The following is a 23878-nucleotide window of genomic DNA, read 5'->3' as shown; positions in this document are numbered from 1 at the left end:
TGAACACAGACTCTGAATTTCATTTTCATTTCATCTAGCATTTCTACACACTGTTAAACGTGTGTTTCTTTCCTATTTTACGTGAAAGATGCCTTAAAGTGTGTCTCGGCTATTTATGGAATATATAATTTAGTTTTTCTTACTCGTTTAAAGAAACTTCCTGCAGTGCACTTTCCGTTCAAAACCTACTATAGCCAAGGCTTCCTTTATGAATATCCATTAGCTCGTTGCGTTGCAACCATTCTGTGACGCTCCCTAATTAATATTCATGAGCCGAGGCCTTCGCCGTAGTAGGATTGGTCGTTCCGTTTTCCGTTCGGTTTAATCGCGTGGCAGCGCGCCCAAAATAAGAGGGACGTACTGCGTGCGTCGGCACTGCGCGCTGATAGCGTAGCTGTCAAATATTATATATATATATATATATATATATACACCAGGATTAACTTGCATCCACTGAACCTCAACCACATTAGTCAAAATGTGTTATTAACGCCATCAACCCTCAGGTATGTAAACCCGTGCATTTAAAAAAATAAATACTGCGAATCATATAACTTAGCCGACAGACAGTGTAAAGCGAAAGTAAATGTTTAAATGTGGACTAGATGGTTAACAGCTGCTGACTGTGTTTTCACGAGGCTTGGCTCAGGACGCTGATTGCGCGCACTTTATAAAGCGGTGTAATAGTAAACTGCTTTAGTTGAGTTTATATTCAGAGTGTCATGTTGTAGCACTGGGGATTCCCCATATGTTTGCTCTCTCTCTCACACACACACACACACACACACACACAGGAACAGCACGCAGTGTGCTTTAAAACTAACGTTACATTTACAAAAGTAGCGTCCGCAGATTAATGCGTCCACTCTGTTACTATAATTTCGTCGTTATAACAGTTCGGTAACGTTTTTTAATATGCAATGATCAATTAAAGTATCTTTTATTATCACTTTATTGTGTTTTGTTGTGTGTATATGAGTAGGGAAGATGTTAAATGTCAACCGTACTAACAATTAATCATTGAAAATATTACAGAATGGATATGTATTCACATTTCTACGCTTTGTAGCACTTTGTTGTTTTACAAAACTGAAAGTCAAATTAATCTGTATCTGTCAACCTTGTAACCCCTCATAACTATGTTTCAAGTTAACATACGGGTTGTTCAAATGAATTCATTTTAGGTCGCGTGAGTGCATTTATTAACTGAACATAGGGTTTATTTGATCTAAAAGTAAAAGGAAGTCTTGCTATAAAAAGGTCTACCAGACTTTCGGAAATATGCCGGTGTCAAGCTCAGATGCTTCAAGCTTTTAGTTATTTTTTTGATTGTTATTTTTATAATTGTATTGCTTGCATATTGGTTGCTTGCTTAATTGCTTACAAGAAAATGAATAGGATGGAAATAAATAGTAAAAAAAAAAATTTGTTTTTTACTTTTTTTTTTGGTTTGTAATTTTATCAAACAGGGTGGAATGTTGAATGTTGGAAAGACTCTAAATTGATTACCAATTAAAACAAGTTTCCTGAGAAATTATGTTTGGTTTGAAACATTTCGAACAAGGAAACCATGAAGAAACACTTTTTTAAATAACTTTTTTTTCATTTTAGGAGTTTTATAAAACAGGGTAAAAGCTGCCATCCAAACTATCTAAAATTCACTCCATCTTAATTTAGTTTAAACTTTTAAATCAACAATTATTATAATATAATATTATATTTAATATCATTATAAGCATAATCTTCGAATAAAACTGAAAACGTGTGTGTTTGTGTATTTCGTTAACTTTCTGATACCCGGATATTTGTATTGTAACAGCTTGTAATAGCCAGAAATATTAGACATTTTGAACGCAAGTAAATATGCATTAAAATATGTGACCCTGGACCATAAAACCATAAGGGTCAGTTTTTTAAAATTTAGATTTATACATCATCTGAAAGCTGGATAGGACGGAGGACATGTATTTGCCTGCGATACAACTACTTGAAAATCTGGAATCTGAGGGTGCAAAAAAATCTAAACATAGCCTTTAAAGTTGTCCAAATGAAGTTCTTAGCAATGCATATTACTAATCAAAAAATAAGTTTTTATATATTTACAGAAGGGAATTTACTAAGTATCTTCATGGAACATGATCTTTACTTAATATCCTAATGATTTTTGGCATAAAATGGATAATTTTGACCCGTACAATGTATTGTTGGCTATTGCTGCAAATATACCCGTGCTACTTATGACTGTTTTGTGCTCCAGGGTCACATATGTTGAACTTGGAGTACAAGAAGAATGATATAAATGCTTAATTTAGCCCTTATTGCTGCTTAGTAATATTAGTTCCGGGTGTTATTAGAGGATTTTGATATGTAGATCAACTTCAATCATGCTAAAAACAAAAGAGGAACATGAAATAGAATTGCAGTTTTCAAATGATTTACATATCTGTCTCTGTGTCAGCCTACATCTAATTTCCATTAATTTCACCAGGTTTCCATGGCCGCAGAGGAGAACGAGTGTCCCGGCTTGTCCCGTCAGAACTCTGAGCTCATGAAGTCATGGGAGCTGGAATCCATTCTGGCCAATCGCACGCTGCGCTTCGTGTTGCGTTTAGAGCAGCAGTTCATTTGCCCGTCCTGCGGCGGGATCGTCCTGAACCCTCACCAGACGGGCTGCGGGCACATCTTCTGCGCTCAGTGCGTGAGGGCTTACATGTAAGAAACATTCATCAGTTAAATCAGTTAAACAATTTGATGGTTGATTATCAGCAAAGATAAATATAATTTTAATATAATGAAAGTGCATCTAAAATGATTTGGCAATGTGTAAACCTTCCTCTTTTCAGTGAAAATGGGGGAAGTTCGAAATGTCCCTTAGACAGCATTCCTATAAAACCAGACGAGGTGAGAATATTAACTTTTTAAATGCATATTTAAGTGCGCTTATCGAAAATCTAGCTTTATTTTCCGTTATATTTCACTGAATGGCAATTGCAATGCTTGCAGATTTTTCAAGATAACTGCTGTAAACGAGAACTGCTGAACTTGGAGATGTACTGCACCAATGCCCCAGACTGCACACAGAGGGTTACCTTATGTAACCTTCAGGTAAAACATGATCTAATATGCTGGAAATTGCGTGTCAGTATCCATCATCCAGAGCTGAGAATAACAATACCTCTCTTTCTCAGGATCATCTAAAAGCTTGCCAGTATGAGCGAATTAGATGTTCAAATGTAGGGTGCAACGACACTGTGTTACGCAAAAACCTAACGGACCATGAGAGGAACATCTGCTCCGTCCGACTGGAGTCCTGCCATCACTGCAGACAATCGTTCCTCGTGTCTCAGCTGCTGGTCAGAGCGCTTCCCTCTCTCAATACTGCATACAGTCATCTGAGCTGTGCTTGTTTCTAATCTTGCCTCTGAACTATGACAGGTCCATCAGAAGACTTCATGCCCTGAAATCGAATTCCCGTGTCCCAACAAGTGTCTTCAGATGATCAAAAGACACAAGGTGTGGCACAGTCTGCTTTTAGAAAGCTGTATTCTAATGAATATGCATCTAGTGCACATTGTCCTGCTTTGCAGCAAATTGCTCTCTTTAGATTAATGTGGAGCACCTAAGGAGACACGAAGATGGAAGAATTATGAGACTGGAAATTATACTTTAATGCTTTCACATTTACTCAGAATCAGTGTTGTGTTCCCATAAGAAACGTTGCATCCTCTCGCAAAACATTTATGATCCCTCACAGAAGTATTGTGTTTGGTTTCGTTATGATACAGTACTTTGCATTCTCCCACAAAATTATTGCATTCCCCACAGAAACTTTGTGTTCACTTGCACATGCAAAATATAGTTTGTTGCAAACAAACACAAAATTTCTCTAAACACAAAAGGCATTTAAATTTTGTTTTTTTATCATCACCAATGTCCCTTTTTTCAAGTAAACACAAAGTAGTTTTGCGAGAGAATACAAAGTTTTGCAAGCGAACACAGAAGGCTTGAATTTAAAAGCTGTGGGAGCCCTTACGTGGTGATTGAAAAAAAAAAAGTGTTTTAAAGTGTTTGCTTGCAAAACTATTGCATTCCTCCAAGAAAATTTGCATTTGCTTGCAGAAGCACTAAAATACAATTTTCCTCCCACCTCATATTCATATTATGTCCATCACTGTCAAAGTTTGGAAATGGTGCAAATGATTTGTGAGCTAATGAAAAGGCAAATGTAATGTAAACGTATAAGACAAAACTTTTGCGAGCTTGAAAATTTAATTTCTCATATTTTTCCATCAATATATGGGCTCCATGAATAGTCAGGTATTTTAATTTGCTTGTTGATCCTCATTGCAGCTGCAAGCTCATGCTGATGAGTGTCTCGAAGTGGAGACTGACTGTATTTATAAAAACTACGGCTGCACATTCAGAGTAAGAAAACATTCATATTTAACACTGAAGCAAGTGAAAGTGTCTTTTTATTTATGTTCTCCTATTCAATAAGTTGCAGTTCAATAAATGTTTCCGTTTGTCTGAAGCTGTAATACGTTTTCGGATCTTAGGCTTTGAACTCTTTCTTTCTTTCAGGGTAAAAGAGGGAAAGTGCAAGTTCATGAAAACTCAGAGTTCAGTTCCCATGTTCGGCTTGTTCTGGAGAGCAACACCAAACTTGAGAAACAGGTATGAAACAAGCTGTATAAATATCAGTGTAAAATACAAAAAGAAATCATGGAGAAATTATGGTTCATAAAACAATGTTATAAGTACATCCCATTACGTGCTAAGCTTACTATTGCTTAAATAAAAATGTTGCATGTAATATACAAATGGTCGTGGTTGTAGGTGGAACAGCTGCAGAAGGATATGTTAGTCCAACAGGGGGCGCTGAAGGACAAAAGCCTTGTGGTCAGTAATCTGGACCGGGACATCACCCTGTGTGACAGCACTCTTACTACGTTACAGGTAAAGAAACCCCGTGTTAAATAAAAAAAAAAGCTAGTTGTCCTGTAATTTTAGAAACAACGTCTTCTCAAATTCTCATAAACCCTATAACAATACCAAGTTTAAGGAACAGTCGACTTGTTTCTGAATCCATAGCAGCGATAATTTTCACTCTAATGTCAATTACTTTTGTTATTTAGAGAATTCTCAACATTCATTGTACAATAATGTATTATTGCCATTATTTATGTGGTCATAAGTCATTATAGCGTCATAGCGAATAAAAATTGGAATACTGCGTTAAACATTTGCGAATAAAGCGCTATTTTCATCTCATGTGTTCAAGAGATCAAAAACGTCACTTCCTGGGAAACTGGTACAAAATATCAATAATACAATATAAGTTGCTGCAACCCGGGAAGTCAACGTAGCTCTTTTTCCTACATAATAAATTACTTGCGAAACACAATAACAAGCACTGTTGCATTGGATGCCTAATATTTGTGAATGCAATCGACAGTTCTTCAAGGAATCATTTTGATGACAGACATTGGCTCAAGCAATGATTAAAACAACATTTAAGATGGTGTGCACAGAGATTGGTCCACCAGTCGGTCCGGCTATCCAATCAAATGATCTGTTCAGGCAGTGCCACATTATTTTTGTAAAAAAAAATTTTTGGTGCATTTTGTTTCCATCGTAGATTGTGTTATGTCTTCTTATTGGATGAAAAAAAATTATGCATATTGTATTTGCATTTTTATATATCTATTTGCCAAATACATGGATAATGCACAGTTATTGTTATATAACCGTTTGTATGTACATCAGAGTTAACTGTATGATCTGTGTTTGTGTGGCAGAGGTCTGTGGAGGAGCAGCGAGTGGGGATCTGTAGTGTTCAGCGTGAACTGAGGGATCTGCGGGGAGTTCTGGGGTCTGAACTGAGTGAAGAGCTCCCACGCCTTCGGGCATCACTGGACTCCCTCAGACAGCAGGTGGCGGTCACAGAAAGCCTCAAGGAACACCTGGGTAAGTCAAGTCTGATGGGCCACTTGAATGTTGACACAGTTTACTTGTAGAGACCTGCTGGACTAGATGGGTGAACCTCAAAATGCACAATGCAAACATTCAATAGTTTGGCCTCAGTTGCGCTGTTGGGTTCCAAGATGCATGACCTTGATAGTGATGCATGAAGGTCCCTGGTTCCTCGGGGTGCACAATCCAAAGACGTCATGCAGGACAGGGGAATTGTAAATTGCACATCGGTGTGAGTCACCCATGTAATGCTGGGACAGGCTCCAACAACCCCATGACCCTACATGACCTGCAGTTTGGAAATGGATGGATGGATAATTACAAGTTGTGTTCCCAGCCTTGTTGCAAGGAAAGCTTTAGTGGGCATTAGTGTAAACCACGGGTGGCCCACCCTGCTCTTAGAGGACTGTCTTCGTACAGATTTTAGTTCCAAGACCCCTGGCTGTTGTATTCGATCCTGAACATCTTTTTGTTTGATCAGGGTGGGAGCTAAACTCTGCAGGATGGTAGTGTAAACAGTCTTCTAAAGACAGGTTTCCCTTTGGGTCAACTACCCTGTTGAAAAAAACAGCTGGTTAGGTATGTTTTGAAGCATGGCAGCTGGTTGGAGCTGGTTTAAGCTGGTCCTTAGTTGGTCATCATGAGCTGGTTTAGCAAGCAAAATCTTGCAAATATTTATTTATATAGCACTTTTCCAAACAACTTAATGCAGTTCAAAGTGCTTTACAAGCAAGAAGGAACCAAATACTTAAACAATTGAGTACACCAAATACAAAATAGAAATAAACCCATTAAAATACAAGAACAAAATTTTAAATTTTATCATTAAAATATGAAACATTAAAATGAATGAAAAACAAAATATGAAATATACAAAGATTTTATAGGACATCACAGGAAGGCCAGACTAAAAAAATATGTTTTTAATTTTTTATTACTTATTAATACTTTCAGTGCATCTTATGTCCTCTGGAGGGTTGTTCCAGAGGCGAGGAGCATGGCGGCTAAAAGCAGCATCACCAAACTTTTTAGTTCTACTATGAGGTACAGTTAGAAGAAAAGAATCTGAAGATCTGAGAGTCCTTCTGGGTTCATATACTGTAAGCATTTTTAAAAGATAGACTGGAGCAAATCCGTGCAATGCCTTATAAACTAATAAAAGATTTTGAAAATCAATACGAAAACTAACAGGTAACCAATGTAATGACTTCAATACAGGTGTAATGTGATCTCTCTTTTTCGCTTTTGTCGATATTCTAACAGCACAATTTTGTATTAGTTGATTAATTGGATTCTTTAGTTGACCTGAAAGGAGCACATTACAATAGTCAAGCCTGCTAGTTATAAATTTATGCATTATTTTTTTCTATATTGCTTCAGATTATAAAATGCAATTTTCATAATATTATATACATGAGCTTTAAAGTTAAATTCCGAATCAAAGACAACTCCTCTAATTTTTTTTCCACTTGGCTTGGATTTAATCCCAGTATATTTAGTTTAGGGATCAATTTCTCTCTCTGTGCTTTTGATCCAATAATCTAAACCTCCGTTTTATCTTGGTTGAGTTGTAAGAAATTTTGTGACATCCTGTCCTTTGTGCCTTGGATGCAATTTACAAGAGAATCAAGTTGAACATGATCATCAGGAGACACGGTTACATACAACTGTGTGTCATCAGCATAACTATGAAAAAAGATCCACTGTACCATGCCTCCTGATAATGTGACTGAAACGTAACATATAAAGATTAAAAAGCAGTGGTCCTCAAATTGATCCCTGAGGAACCCCACATGATAACTTGTAATGTTCAGACAAGGTATTATTAATAGATACTACAAATGTTCCTCCGCTAAGGTATGATTAAAAACAATTCAAAACAGTTCCATATAGACCAACATACTGTAATCACTTCATCTAATCTATTTATGAGAATCTGGTGATCTATTGTATCAAATGCAGCACTTAAAGGGCACCTATTATGCCCTTTTTTATAAGATATAATATTGGCCTTGGGTGTCCCCAGAATGTGTTTATGAAGTTTCAGCTCAAAATACCCCACAGATAATTTATTATAATATCTGGAAAATGTCATTTTTGGGGTGTGTCTAAAAAAGAGCTGTTTTGGTGTGTATCACTTTAAATGCAAATGAGCTGCATATCCCCGTCTCCAGAAGAGGGCGTAGCGTATACATCTCTCTGCTATGCATACCTACAACAATAAACAGCAACATGACTGAGAGCGAGAGTACGGTGTTCAGCCGTACATATGGGAAGCCAAATGCACTGAAAGTGGGACGAAACAGCGCTATGTTACAGAGCTCGCACTAAGCTGTCATCGGTGCAGTCAGCCTTGGTGCAGAATTTCAGCCACTACGAGCCAGTCCCACAATGAGCTTTCCTTAGGATGTGCCATTCTGTGTCTGTAGCTTTAAATGCTAATGAGGAGGAGAGAGGCGGGGCAAGGTGGAGGGTGGGTGTGTGGCCCTAACCAGCTTGCGCTACCATGTGCTACCATGCGCTAATGTTGACAGTGGATGTATCACAATGGCTCGTAGACACACAGTCCTTCAAGCTTTTCAGTTTGACCCAGAATCTGATCCGGATGGAGAAGCACCGGATGAAGAAGTTGCAACTCAGCGGCTACAGCAGGACGTCTCCGAATGGTTAGTTTAAAATATTGTGTCTGGATACGGTACTTTAGTTGGTTTGTTTATGTATGCTGTTACAGTTATTATCATGTAGATAATGCTAGCCATAGGCTCGGATGAAGGAACTAAAAAAATACTTTGGTGTTCATTTATACATCCAAACACTGAGCAACTGCCATGCTTTGCTCGTTTGCAAGCCATGATGTCTCTCGAGGGAAAAAAAATATTGCGCTCACCTCGCACATTAGTAGCTCATTTTCTCATGGGCGGGCAAAACAGAGAAAGGGGAGGTAACCTTTCCCCGTATGACGACATAAAGGGAAGATTCCAGATTGGGCATCAGAGCTTTCATTTTCTCAAAGGTGAAGCAGGATACCCAGGGCTCGGTTTACACCTATCGCCATTTCTAGACACTGGGGGACCATAGGCAGGCTAGGGGGACTCATATTAATGTTAAAAAACCTCACAAAGTGAAATTTTCATGCCATGGGACCTTTAAGACTTCTCTCTATTCCTTAGTAAAAGTTCGTCTCAGCAGCTTTGTGGATAGGTTTTAAGAGAAAACTCTTAGCTAAAATTTTTTACTGCTATTTAGGAGAACTCCTAGTGGTAAGATGAAATGTTTTGTGAATACAGGCCCAAAATGTTGGGAGACTCTTATCTTCAGTCTTATACGGGGATTGCTTACGAGACATTGTTGATGATACAGCTGCTCAAGAGCGGAGAAAATGAAGGATAGCATACAACACTCTGAGGGCAGAAACTATGGCAATGCAGGGCTGTCAGTCAAAGGCATGGGCGGGGCCTAAGCAATGTGACGTCATATTGCTTAGAGAACCAAAACAGCAGGACTAGTGAGACTGATTTGGTTTAATGGGGATTAAAAAATAAGGAGAGGGTGGAGTTTTATCATTGTATGGTGTGTAGGCTTGTGGTCACACACTGCCAACACATATTTCTGTCCAAACACCACGTATAAATTGATTTTGCATAATAGGTGCCCTTTAAGTCAAGCTGGTCTTGAGCAGGAGCTAACCAGTTCAGGACCGACCAGCACATGACCAGCTCAAACCAGCTACTATGCTTCAAAACATACCTAATCAGCATATGCTGGTTTGTTCAACTGGGTAGTTTTCTGGTGGAGCAACAGTTTGAAGAAACCGGTCTTGCTAAACAAATTAGGTAGACTTTCAACATTTGAATAACGCATGGTTTTACTGGCCAAAATATAATGTTGCCATTGAGTATTGATGTTTGTTGTCATTGCAGTAATGTAAGAACTGGGCCGGGTGTCCAATCTTGCTCCTGGAGGGCCACCTTCCTGCAATGTTTAGCTTTTTATTATTTTAAAATCACAAAGATAAGAAATGCACACTTTCATTAGATAAAATATCCCACCTTTAATAGTTGAGCATATTTACAGAACAGACCTTGTCAGAGGGCAAATAAATAAATAAAATAATCTTTCATTAATTGTAATCAAGGTATAATGTTCAATTAATCGAGATTTTGATTTTAGGTCATATCGTCCAGCCCTACGTTGACATTGTTTAATCCAGGGAGGTCCAATCCTGATCCTGAAGGGCCAACAGCCTGCAGAGTTTAGCTCCAACCCCAATTAAACACACCTGAGCCAGCTAACCAAGGTGTTACTAGGCATACTACAAACTTCCAAGCAGGTGTGTTGAGACAAGTTGGAGCTAAACTGCAGGACACTGGCCAGAGATTGTCTTACTATAGGGAGATGAGAGGGTCTGTATTACTTACTATCAGAGAAAGCATAATGGCTAACTTTGATCACGTGTCCCTTACTAACCAATCACATTACAGCCTTGACGTCATTGAATTTCAGTCAGAGTTGTACAACACCCAATCGGCATTTATGGATATCATGAGCCGTTTCCTCTAAAAGGTTGTTTATTCAGTCTAGTGAAGCCTCACCTCCATTGACATCCATAAAAAACAAACGGCCTATCCTTTCCATTAGCATTAGCATTTTTTGGACCAAGTCAAGACAACCCTGGCTTAGTGTGTCGTGGCCTATACAGGTTTGGAACAACAAGATGAGTGAATTATAGAGTTTGTTTCTGGTCTCACACAGAACAATTCCATCCAGATGTTCTTTGCGAAACGGTAACAGTAGAACTGTGTGTGTTTGTGTCCCTCAGGTGCGTTAGAACAGACGTGTCAGCGTCATACCCGCTTGTTAGACATCCACGTGGAGCAGCTGCAGTGTAACGAGCAGCGTTTCCGCCAGCTGGAATCCACTTCCTATGACGGGAAGCTCATCTGGAAAGTGCGCGACTACTGGCACCGGAAAGAGGCCGGCACCTCGCTCAACTCGACCCCCTTCTACACTAGCCGTAGCGGCTACAAGCTCAGTGTGCGTGCTTACCTTGGCGGGGACAACTCAGGGAGAGGCACTCACCTGTCGCTCTACATCACGATAATGCGTGGAGACTTCGACTCACTCTTACCGTGGCCGTTCAAACAGAACGTAACGTTAACACTGCTGGACCAAAGCAGCTTGAGGAACCACAAGAGCAATACTTTCACCCCCGATACCAACAGCGATAGCTTTCGTCGGCCAACATCTGATGCTAATGTGGCCACAGGTTTCCCGAGATTCATATCCCACGGCGATCTGGAGGCCCCTCGAAATGCCGTTTATGTGAGAGACGACACGCTGTTCATCAAAGTAAAGGTGGACACAACTGGATTAGAGGATTTGTAGCCTATGAGAAAAATGTATTGTCCCAAAACAGATTCACTGAAGTGTCATTTAATACCCACTTGAAGACATTTATTGTAGTAGCACTGGTTATTATGTTTACATGCACAGATTTTCATCAATCAGAATCCGTTCAAACCAGCTGAAGGTGTTGAATGTATTGCTCTTATGTGCCATATTTATGAAATTTCAGTTTGGATGTGAATGAACAAAATTCTGCACATGAGAACAGTATCGGTCCTAAAACATAACCGTTTATGATACTGATTATTTCTAGCCAAGATCCATTAATGGTCTTTGTCTTGTCGGAGTGAGTGGTGCAGATCATAGCACACTTGCCTGCAACATGTTGGCTCATAAAGACCTGGGTCACATTTTAATGCTTAAATAAATCTATCCCCATATCTCTCTGCACTGCTTTCCAGTCAATAAAGAAAATCATTTCAAATAGTGTGTCTTGACGCCTGATCGATGCTATCCTAAATGTTTGTTGAGGAAAAAGGACAGTGGTTAGTTTGTTTTTCTGAAGCTCAGTGGTCACCGCTGTAAGAGCCCACCCCAACAACTGGCTCTGATATTTTTAAACTTTACAGAAGTTCTTTTCATGTTAAAGTTAGTTCAGTGGACTAGCTAGCTAGCTATCCCAGTGTGTAACTGCCATATTCAGTGTCAGGGAAAGTTACATTTAAAAGTAATGCATTACAATATTGTGTTACTCCATAAAAAGTAACTAATTGCATTGCATTACTTTCCATAAAAAGTAACTAAGTAATGCAATTAGTTACTTTTTATGGAGTAACACAACATTGTAATGCATTACATTACTTTGGCTGGGCTGGGCTTGCTTAATTGTTTTTTATTAATAACAAAAACCCCAAAAGTTATATTTTTGGCAACTGTAAAGGCACTTTTACACCAAAAAGTGAAATTAATAAGAATAAGGCTGAAGAAAATGCCTCTTCCTCTGCACCTCACTCATAATTCCTCTCAACAGTGTCAGTGAATAAATGGGAAAACAAAGTAGCTTGCATTGCTTATTTGAAAAAGTCACTCAGTTATTTTGTTGTAAATTTAAAAATAATGTGATACTTTTACTAGTTACTTGAAAACTGAGCTTTGTTTTCTGTTACTGGTAAATGTCTCCTGTTATACAGTAGTTAGCAAGAACCACCTACAGTAGTTTATGCTAAACACTGTTGAAACTGCATATCCGCATGCTAAATACAAGGTATCAGATCTCTTGTGTGGAGCACTGGCTGCTGTCAGACAAAAATCTAACTGTATTATTACTATTAATGGCAAAACGAATGTTTAGAAATGTAAACTGATATTTCCTACTGACACACTACAGCAAAAGATAGAAATAACTGACCATTTTTTTAGCTGCTGAAAATACTAGTGCTCTAATCATTTTGGCCACCACTGTACATTTTTATTTTACATATATTTTTATCAGTAAAGAGATACCTGTAATGTTTGCAGTTGTGGTGATTAAATGAAAAGCAAGCACATTTCGAACGATCATAATTCACGCTTAGACCACATATGCAATAAAATGCATTTTCCTCTCAAAGCATGTCATCTTCAGATCTGTTTCCAATGTAAAATCCCACAACTTTCTTCACTTGAACCAAATTTAAAACCCCCTGGTTTTGTCAAAGTACAGACACTGCAAGTGTTTATGCCCAACCCTCGAGCTTCAACGTGAAGCATGACACTGACACAAGTGTATAAATAGCTACATTATTACAGACAGGCAACATGACACCGGCATGGGCGCTCGTGCTTTGTGTGGTGAATGATGGGACAATAGCCGCTCATATGACGATGAGCCCCTCTGGCTATTCATAGCTATCGTCCACAGCTACGTCTAGCTGTTGTTGGCTGGAGTGTGTCTGTGTGCAAGCGTTTTCAGGAAAACAAACAAACAAAAAGCTCAAGATGTGGAAACGAGAAAAAATGTGGATGATTAAGCGTAAGTGTCACATTTTGGATGCATGAAATGCCATTGCATGTGGTGGAGATGGACCGAGCATCAGAACCTGTTGGTCCTTTAACCACTCATTTTAGATTAAAATAAAAACCACTAACACAAAATGTCAATTTTGTGTGGTGTTAGTGTAGAAGTATTTGAGACTTCACGTCTCATGCATGATTTCTGTTTCAGCACCTACTGAGCACCCAAAGGAGTCAAAATACAGGCCTGTGTTGGAGGTATTCCCCTTCACATATACACCAAACCCATTTACACCCAGCTAGTGGAAAGTCCCGTACTCTTCTCTGTTTGTGGATAAAAAAAAAAGAAAAGTGCTGCCAGGCAGTTGCATTGTTCAGTGATCTCGGATGGATCGACACAACCACGTCCTCTCACTATACAACCTTGACCTTTCTTTGCAAGTTTGAAACGTAGTTTGGTTCAAAACATGAATGCTCATTTCTAATGCACAATGAACACTGTTCATGTTAAATACTAAAATTATAATTAAAAAAAGTATTTCAAATTTCTCATTTTAACTTAATGTACTATAACTTAATGTACTACAATAACTAAAACTTAAATAATACATAAATAAATAAAACTATATAGATGTATTTTTAAAAAATGACAAAAACACAAGTAAATTACTAAAACTATAATGGTATCTCATCTGATACTAAAATAACACTGCTTCACATATTCACAATATTATAATTTGATCATGATAAAAATGTAAATTTTTTCCCAGTATGGAGTCTAATAAGAATAACTGACTACACCGAAAATATAAGTCTTCAAAAGATCATTCTTTATTAATTAAATTATATTACTGACATCAAAATAGACATTCAAAAAACAGGTCAAATATGCAAATCAAACTGACGTCAAAAACTTGACATGGATTTGATGTAAATTGAGCGTCAAACTACATATACATTAAACCAATTTCCAAACTGAATTTAAAATGATGTTACAGAATCTTGATCAAGTCTTGAATAAAATTCGATGTGTGGGTATCTGTCGGTTGTCTTTTGCCCAGAGTTTACTGCCCCGTGACCCAATGAGCAGGTTCAATCTGAAGAGAAGCTCCCCTAAAGACGAGTTCCCAAACCTGGACAGAAACCACACCCTGATGGGCCGGATCCTCAACCTGCACATGTACTCGCGACAGTTCAACCGCGCAACTGAAAGCGGGGTCATTTTTGATGATATCATACGCCCTGGAATTGAGGATCCGGGTGAGTTATTTTGTGTGTGTGTGTGTGTGTGTATTTGGCAGTATGACATATCGAAATTTCATTCTCACTCATTTTACACGAACTGTTCACTGGAGATTATGACTCATTCTATAAATTGCTGCAGACTGCAGAGAGACGAAACTATCACGTCTCTGAATGAATGTACACCCACTGCCCTCAAAGAGGAGAATACAGCTAATATATCTGAAGACATCGTTAATGTTCATTAAGTCATCTTCATCGTGGGAGCCCTTATGAAAAGCAGTAGGCCTACACATTAGCATACTTAAAAAAGAAGTAATTATTATGGCAATAATATCCTTTTTGAAGAATATATTTGTGTGAACAATGTATTTTTTTCTGACACTTCATGGCATGTTAATTGCAATTAGATGAAAAATTATTGTAGTTTAAATTGATATTAAATGCAATAATTAGAATTTTAGACTGCTTTTGACCTAAAACTTAATGGATTAAAATGTACTTTAAAGTAAGTTTTAATTTGACATTATTATAAAGTGCACATTTTAAAAGTGTATTAAGATTCAGTCATGAAAGCACTGTTAAGCACTCTTAAGTGGCCTTTTATTTCATTAATATTATATGCAAGTATCGGTTTTAAAAATATACTTCTAAGATTTAAGTGCACATTGAAAACAACTAAGTGCACTTACTTTTTCCAAGGGACTGCATTTATTCAGGTTTCAAGTTTTACTTTCCATCTGGGGGCATTTGGTAACAAAACTGAGTAACTAACACACACACACACACACACACACACACACACACACACATTGGGTTTCCATGTTTTATGGGTTTGTTCCATAGGTGTAATGGTTTTTATATTGTACAAACTGTATTTTCTATCGCCCTACACCAACCCTATACTTAAACCTACCCCTCAAAGAAAACTTTCTGCAGTTTTAGATTTTCAAAAAACTTTGTATGATTTATAAACCTGTTTCCTCATGGGGACCAAAAAATGTCCCCTACAAGGACAAGGATTTTGGATACTGGCATCTTTGTGTGGACATTTTGTCCTCATAATGTAGGGTTTATCACGACCACACACAGACACACACACACACGTTTGTTTCTGTGAATTGTGAGGACTTTCCATAGACTTCCTAGGTCCCTACAATGTCAAAAATTTCAGGTTTTAATATCCTTGTGGGGACATTTGGTCCCCACAATGTAGCAAAAACAAGTACACATACACTCACACACACTGTCTGTCACAGAAAGCACATGTCAGAAGAGACTCACTTGAATATCAGGCTCTAGTTCAGGGGTGTCCAAACTCGGTCCTGGAGGGCCGGTGTCCTGCAGAGTTTACCTCCAACTTGCCTCAACACACCTGCCTGAAAGTTTCAAGTATGCCTAGTAAGACCTTGATTATCTGGTTCAGGTGTGTTTGATTAGGGTTGGAGCTAAACTCTGCAGGACACCGGCCCTCCAGGACAGAGTTTGGACACCTCTGTTCTAGTTTCTATGTATCTGTGGACCCCTGGTGTTATATGAAGGTACTACAAGGGGTCTATCTTCTGAAAAAATGATTAATTATATTTTTATTAACTATTATTTTCATAAGTATAATATTTTATATGTATTTTTTTAATAATCTGGGTTGGTGGTCCCTGCGAGGGAAAGGTTGACAGTCTTTTTAAGTTACGCATTTTTTGCCACACTAAGTCTGAGAAAGAAAAGGTTGTGAGTTAACTTTTTGATGGCTGGGTGAACTTTCAGTCTAGAGCCACACCTTTCTCTCTGAATAAGAAATCAGATATGAACCATAAACAAATATGAATCATATTGGTGTTCGTAAACCCTGTCCATTGATGTTATATTTTAGTTCTAGTCTGACTTTGTCTGACAGGTCTGTCCACAGGACCAAAAGCAGTGGGCTGTTTAGCAGGAGATGCCCAGTCATATATCCTGTTCTGTGACTTCTTTGACCGTATTATCGAGTCTTACCATGGCTACAAGGTCACCACTGACGCTGTTCATGAGAGCGACTTCAATTATGACAACCTGAAGGTAAGAAAAAAATCTAATGACAACACATCTCAAAAATGAGATTAAATGGAGACCAAATGGACACGTTAGACTCAATTTCACATCTCAAGATTTTCAAAAGGATTCAGAGGACTTTATCCACACCACAATATGCAATGAAAAAGTGAGTTTGAGGTCATCAATTGTATACCTCTGTTACTGACAGTAAGTGAAACATTTTAGTTTTAGGAATAACCTCTTACACATAACTTCATTTAGTCTCATTTTCCTCTCGGTGTTAAGTTTTTGATTGTAATATAGTGATGAGATCTGTAGAATAGCGCAAAATCTGTGGTAGCATGGCATAGAGGTGTAAAATGTGTGTTTATGTGTGTAGGGTGGTGATGACTTTGATCAAGCATATGCTTTGAGTTGTGAGGTGACTGCAGGCCGCAGCATTGAAGATTACTGCTTCCCCACACACTGCAGCAGAGGAGAGCGCAGACAGCTCCTCACGCTGGCCAAAACAGGTACTGCAGTTGATCACGGGTCTAAGTGGATGGATATATTTTATACTGCTAATATAACTTGTTTTATAGTTTTAGAACAGCTGGGTGAGGATCTGCCTGGAAAGCTTTACTCCATAGATGAACTCAGCCATGCAAGTGAAGAACGCAGGGTTGTGATGGACTCTCCACCATTGTCTTTGATAAAGATCGGTGTGGCTCGTGACTGGCCCGATTCAAGGGCCCTGTGGTTGGTTAGAGTTCATAATTTATGGTTGTATTTGCTTGCATCAGAGCCATTTACAGTATGTTTTTGCCTTGCAATTAGGTTAAGTGAGGACGGGACCCTGGCTATTTGGGTGAACATGGAAGACCATATGAAACTGGTGTCCTACAGAAGTGATGCCTGCTTACAAGAGGCATTTAAAACGATCTGCATCAATGTGCTGAAGGTTAATTTTGACTGACTACCTCATACAATATCATATTGATATGTTTTCAGCGAGAACAATAAAGGTCTTAATATTGAACCCTGAGGCATGCCATAAATATATACCGTACTATATATGGTCTATTCTGCACACACTAACAGTCTAAAACATGTTTTTACAGACGGAGACACTGTATAAGAAACTGAGACATCCATTTATCTGGAAGCCTCACTTGGGCTGGGTGGTCAGCTCACCTGCAGAGGTTGGCACAGGCCTGAAGGCAAGTGTCACAGTGAAACTGCTGCATCTCGCCGAGAACAAACGCCTGGATGACATCCTGGACAGACTACGACTTCAGATGGAAGCAACTGGTATGTTTGCTTTAAAAACTCATTAAAGGATCTGTAGTGTAAAATCATGCAGGATATCAGCCACAGTTTAACATAAAAATGTAATTAGGCTGCATCCAAATATACATACATTTTTCACCTTCTAATATATAGATTAGAAGGTATTCAAAAACCAATAGGTAAAAATGACTTCCCATTAGGCCACAGGAAATGAGTTATGAATACCAGTGAAACGATGCAACTGATGCTGTAGGTCACATTACAGTGACCACATGATGGATGTTGTATGTCTGGATTAAATTCATGCTACACACATTCATACTATATTAACCACACTTTTCTTTAACAGTTGTGAAATAAATATATATTTAAAAGAGGTACCTACTCAGAGAGTATGTGATTTTGGATACAGCTTTATTTTTCTTCTGCCATGGAAGCCTATTACACATGTAAAAGGTGGTGAAATTTGGAACTGATTGGGGATGGCTCAACTTTCCTAGTGGCAATTTTAGGGTGTCTCTTATATTTTCTAGTGCCACCAACAGAGCAAATTTTGACATAGAAAAAAAATATACAAGTTTTAATGAAAATGTTATGAAAAGTTATTAGCTATTCCTTCTATAAATTTAACACAACCAAATTCTGCTCAGATGATCTTCACACCAAGATTGTTATTTGTCTTTGCCGTCATATTTTTGAGGATTTGATTTAACATTTTAATTTGTCATGCATAAATTGTATTGTAGCTGCCACTGATGAACAAAAGGAAATAGAGAAAATATAACAAAGGAAACTAACTTCATTTGTTCAGTACTCTGAACAAATTCAATGTTGCGTTATCTGTATTTAATGTGCAGGCTGTCCTGGCATCTACAAAATCAGCAACCTGCAGACCATTGGCTTTAATGAAGTGGAGCTGACCCAGCTAGTAGTGGATGGGGTCAAACTTCTCATCCGAATGGAGAAAAGATTGGAAAACAACGGTGGCATAGATGACCTGGTACCTGCTCAGAAGTGAAGCGGCCATCAGGAGGCTTTTTGTTTTATTGAGAACTGAAACACAGCTCTAGAGTAAAGTCTTCTGTTCTGTTCAACACTATGATGAAAAAGGGACTTTGCAACAAGTTTTTTTTTTTTGTGTTTGTAAAATGTTGTTGATGCTAGTGGTTTATTGAATTCTCGTGAAGAAAGGTCTAGATTATATTTCACCCTATTCTACATAAAGAGTGAGAAGATTGTAATGGGCTTAAAACAGGCTTCATTGTAAGCCATTACACACACATTGTCATGAAAATGTCACAATACAGAATTTTAATATGAATGAAAATTAAGCCTATTTTAAGACTATGTAATTTTATTTTTTTTTTCTGGGTCTGAAATATGACCGAGGCAATGCTTTGAACTGAAAACTACATATAGGATTTTCACTGCATTTGAGTTTACAGACTCATTTCAAAGTCAGCCGTATTTACTACCTGTATATCCTAAGCATATATGATCATCTGCAAAACAAGACCACAATGTTCAGTTGGTTATCAAGAACAACAAAAATACATGATGTATTGATTGCAATGAGGCATGCGGTATACTTCAAAAAAGGACACACGACATTTTAGTTCAAAGACTCATTTCAAGTAAGCTTTAATGTGCTCCAGTGGGACTGAACCACAGTGGCCCAAGGGATTTTTCCGCAGAAATGTACAGTACTATGTCCAGAGAATAAATGGGAAGAGTGTGTGGAAGGATGAAATGTGTTGAGTTTAACTGCATTTTTTGGAGATCCTCAGCCTTCAGCTTGCTTCCCATCCATACAGCCTTTAAAAAATAAAAATAAAATCAAATAAAAACTGGAAATGTACCGTCACAAAATGGAACATCACAGTGGACATTCGAACATTCATTGCCTCTCTGAACCTTAATCACAGCTTTACCCTTTAATATTTTTAGTCACTAATCCTTTTTCTCAAACTACGCAAACTTGACCTCATCTTCCCTTAAAAGTGAGCAGTCACAACCTCTTTAGTCAGCATAACAGTAATACAACATAGACAGCATTGCACATTTAACCTTCGATACTTCAGTACAAAAGAACTAGTAGAAAGTACCAGTACGAGTGGTCGTAACCCATCTTCATCTTCATCATCACCACTTATTACAAAACAATTAACAGTTTACAAAAAAAAAAAAAAAGTCATGCATTCTCTGGATGAATTTCCACAGTTAATAAAACAGGAAGGCATAAAATGGCTTAATAAATAAATGTCTTGGAGTTAAGGTCATTGCACGCCGAGTCCAAAATGTTCGTCCGAATTTTAACCCTAACGTTAAAAAATAAATACGACCTCACGTTGTGTCAATCACGTTTACACACTGCCTTCGAAACTTTCGTCCGTCATAACGCAGAAAATCGAACCTGATTCGATTTTTTTTTTTGCATCCGCAACAAGCATTTTGATAAGAAAAGATGACGAATACGAAAATTTCGGACTCAGTGTGCAAGGGCCTTTACAGTTGAAGCTTTTCTCTTCTCTTGATTTCGAAGGAAAACACTCGGCTCAGTGTTGCTGAACTGGCCACTCCTGCTCCAAACACGCCGCAGGATTTCTGCACTACAGCTCCATGATGTTAGTATCAGTGTATGTTCTGTATGGAATGATAATGTTGACGTTCGTTTACTAATTTCTAGCTGATTTGTACATCCAAACCATCTGCATCTGGGAAACACACTGCCTGCTCTACAAAACACTTACTCGTTAATTCTGATGTTATGATCACATCTAATTCTCACTCTGAATTAAAAGGATAATTCATCCAAAATGAAACTTCTGCCCTCATGTCCTGCCATGTATGCTGTTATTTAATTAATTTAATTTTTTTTTTTAAATGCACATTTTCAGTGATTAACAACTTGGATTTTGGATTGTTACACAAAGTGTAACTGTTATGGCTATTGCACTGAAGTTGCATTGTGTGAATTATTATTACGGTGTTTTATAATTTTTGCGATAATTAGTCAGAAAAAGCTGCATAATTCTTCAAAATGTTCTACTTCCATGAAAAATAACAACATACAGGCTTGTTACCACATGAAAATGACAGAACGTCCATCGTTGGATCAACTCTCCCTTTAAAAACAAATGTTGATAAGTTATAAAACAACTGTTAAAACTGAGTGGTCTCAAAATCTAAAAAAACAAGGAAGAAAGAAAGCAACTAAACAAGTATGACACATTGAACATAATTTTTCTGTACAGAGCTCAATAGTGACTATACAACACCTCCACATAAGTAGGCTGAAAGTCTTGTATTATACAACTCTATCATCAATTCAATACAACAAAAACATTCTATATTTTAACTGTACATGTGGAAAAGTCGGTTTTAAGTCTGTTACGATAATTCGCTCGACAGATCTCTGTCCTGCCGACCCTGAAAGGGTTTCGATATTATTGCAAGATGGTTGATTTAACCAGGCGTATATGCGAGAGGTCATGAAGATCAGGCTAGGGCGTTTTTTCTCTTTTCATCTTTTTGCATTCATATTTTTTCTCCACTACACATTACAGCAGTAGCTTACAGAAGCAGTAACTCAAAATGGTGCTCAAACTTCCTGGTGAGATTCCTTTTTTAGTGTTCCCTATAGTCGTGTATTTTTTTGAACCCTTTGCTTACAGCTTGAGCTCATTGGCAATTTTCGAAGCGATGTTCTTGAAGGCGATGGACGTCCCCGATATGCGTTTGAAGCGCACGCCATTGAGAGACAGGCGGGGCAGTTTGCACACCTCCATCTCCCATTGGACGAGACTGTCCTGCCGCGCATCGCCGTGCACGCAGAAGAGCAAGAAGCGCTCGCGCTGCTCGTAGTCGCAGTTGTTGGCGTCCAGCACCTTGCGGATTTCTCTCATCATGTCTCCCGGCTCCATGGACGAGGTGGTCTTCATGCTCCAAGTGAAACGCAGCGATCTGGGCTTCGAGTCACGGCCTTCCTCCTTGGGTTCTCCGGATCCGCTCCTGACGACAAACACAGAAGCGTTCAGAATGTCAGATTGATTCTCATCACAGTGTAAACAGCCTTAACTCACACCCATGTTTCTAATCTAAGGACAATAAGAATAGAGGTAAAGGTTTAATAACCACTAATTATATGAGAATAGTACTACAGCTATACTGATAACGACACAGAGAACAATCATTGGAATCACCTTTAGAGAGATTTTTTCCAAACATTGATCAGAATCCACACAACTTGAAAGAACATTTACAACTGCAATGGGCACTTATAATGAACAACACATTAGAGAGCATCGATTGACGCACTAATAAAGCTATTGTTATTTGCAGCGATAGAAATCTATAGTTATTTGCACTTTGTGTAAATAGCATCTATTTACACCATGTTAAAATAACAGGATTTTCCGCTATTTATGCTACTTATTGCAAATAGTGGCAATTATCTGCACCTCAGTATTGTAGCACATAATAAAACAGTATGCAATAATATCGTATTGAGTGTAAATTCTCAGTTTAATTCAAATTATTAAATGGATGCAACCTTATTGGGACAATAAATCCCTCCTTACACCTACCCGATACTTTATTTTCAACTTTTCGATTATTTAGTTCTTTTTTTATTGAAAATAAATGCCTTTTCAAAGTGATATGAGATTTGAAAAAAGAAAAAAAAAAAAAAGAACACCACCGATAAAGAACAGACACTTGAAAAATGTACTTTTAAAGCAGAGTAAAAATACTTCACTACTGTCCGCCTCTGAGTGTGCACTTAAAATATATTTAATTGCATGTTGGTTTGTATGCTATAGTTATCGTTATGATCGTTGTTAGTGTGAACAGACTTTTAAGGGCCGCTCACACCAAGCACAATAATTATACCTATAAAGTTTTAATAATTATTAACATTTTCTATTAATAGCAAAGGCCTCCACACAAATATATGTGACCCTGGACCACAAAACCAATTTTTTAAGTGTCAATTTTTCAAAATTGAGATTTATACATCTGAATAAATAAGCTTTCCATTGATGTATGGTTTGTTAGGATCGGACGATATTTGGCTGAGATACAACTATTTGAAAATCTGGAATCTGAGGGTGCAAAAAAATCTAAATATTGAGAAAATTGACTTTAAAGTTGTCCAAATGAAGTTCTTAGCAATGCATATTACTAATCAAACATTAAGTTGAGATACATTTATGGTAAGAAATTTACAAAATATCTTCATGGAACATGATCTTTACTTAATATCCTAATGATTTTTGGCATAAAAGAAAAACGGATCATTTTGACCCAAACAATGTATTTTTGGCTATTGCTACAAATATACCCCAGCGACTTAAGACTGGTTTTGTGGTCCAGGGTCACATATACTGATAACGACACAAAGGAACAATATTGTCGAAACACTTTCAAGAGTGATTTGGTTTTTTTTTTGTTAAAAAAACTGTCAATCAAAATCTACTTGAACTGGAGACATTCAGCATTTAAATCACCAGGCAACATAACTGCATTATGCGCTTAAAATAAACAGAATATTACCATCCATTGTGTGAATGCAAATATATCGTTATAGTAATCTGAATATTTATTGATTTTGGTGCAAAGTTTTTGGAGCAACCTTACTAAACCAATAAGGTGCGTGGAAAGAAAACTGTGGCCAATAAAGCTAAAACAAAACATACAGTACATTAGACTCTATATATTTAGACTCACAATATATATTTTGCATACTGTATATAGTAAAATTGGTTGCAATTAAACATCTGCGGGATGATGTTGGATGTCTGTTTTTGCTTATTGGAGTAAAGATTTTCAGTATCAGTGCATCCTATTTTAAATGGACTGCGAAGTGAGCGAGGTTGTTTAGAGGGTTGAAATCTGTTAGAAAGACAGAAGACGACTCTCAATGATTAGAAAACATGCAAAATACACCAAACAATCAGAAATCTCTCACAAATACTGTACACTGGTTATCTGAACCATTTAAACTCAGACTGACCTGAAGGGGCGA

The 23878-nt window shown here is 37.8% G+C and overlaps 3 protein-coding genes across 4 annotated transcripts in view; 2 read left to right on the top strand and 1 right to left on the bottom strand.

Annotated features, from left to right (window-relative positions):
- The first annotated feature begins 340 nt into the window (after nt 1-340).
- On the top strand, nt 341-11925 carry traf5 (Tnf receptor-associated factor 5). The gene is made up of 11 exons (XM_058759409.1): nt 341-506; nt 2489-2712; nt 2844-2901; nt 3004-3105; nt 3189-3353; nt 3436-3513; nt 4351-4425; nt 4582-4674; nt 4837-4956; nt 5799-5967; nt 10793-11925. The coding sequence occupies exons 2-11, from the start codon at nt 2495-2497 to the stop codon at nt 11356-11358; spliced, it is 1644 nt and encodes a 547-aa protein (XP_058615392.1). The 5' UTR covers nt 341-506; nt 2489-2494; the 3' UTR covers nt 11359-11925.
- Nucleotides 11926-12483: 558 nt separating this feature from the next.
- Nucleotides 12484-19343, top strand: zgc:172076. Its single transcript, XM_058760518.1, has 9 exons — nt 12484-13330; nt 13523-13569; nt 14373-14571; nt 16448-16608; nt 16964-17096; nt 17166-17322; nt 17401-17524; nt 17685-17874; nt 18711-19343. Exons 1-9 carry the CDS (start codon nt 13297-13299, stop codon nt 18869-18871), a joined length of 1206 nt encoding a protein of 401 aa, XP_058616501.1. The 5' UTR covers nt 12484-13296; the 3' UTR covers nt 18872-19343.
- Nucleotides 19344-19478: 135 nt separating this feature from the next.
- Nucleotides 19479-23878, bottom strand: part of mark1 (MAP/microtubule affinity-regulating kinase 1) — a 52008-nt gene continuing 47608 nt past the window's right edge. For both annotated transcript variants that reach the window (XM_058760517.1, XM_058760516.1), the window contains one exon: nt 19479-21864. In XM_058760517.1, coding sequence (XP_058616500.1) covers nt 21522-21864 — 343 coding nt within the window. In that variant the 3' untranslated portion in view covers nt 19479-21521. The remainder of the gene's footprint in view (nt 21865-23878) is intronic.

The sequence above is a fragment of the Onychostoma macrolepis genome, chromosome 22, assembly GCF_012432095.1.
Source record: "Onychostoma macrolepis isolate SWU-2019 chromosome 22, ASM1243209v1, whole genome shotgun sequence".
Lineage (NCBI taxonomy): Eukaryota > Metazoa > Chordata > Actinopteri > Cypriniformes > Cyprinidae > Onychostoma > Onychostoma macrolepis.
The sequence above is the reverse complement of the archived record's forward strand: the minus strand, read 5'-3'. Positions and strand labels throughout refer to the sequence as shown.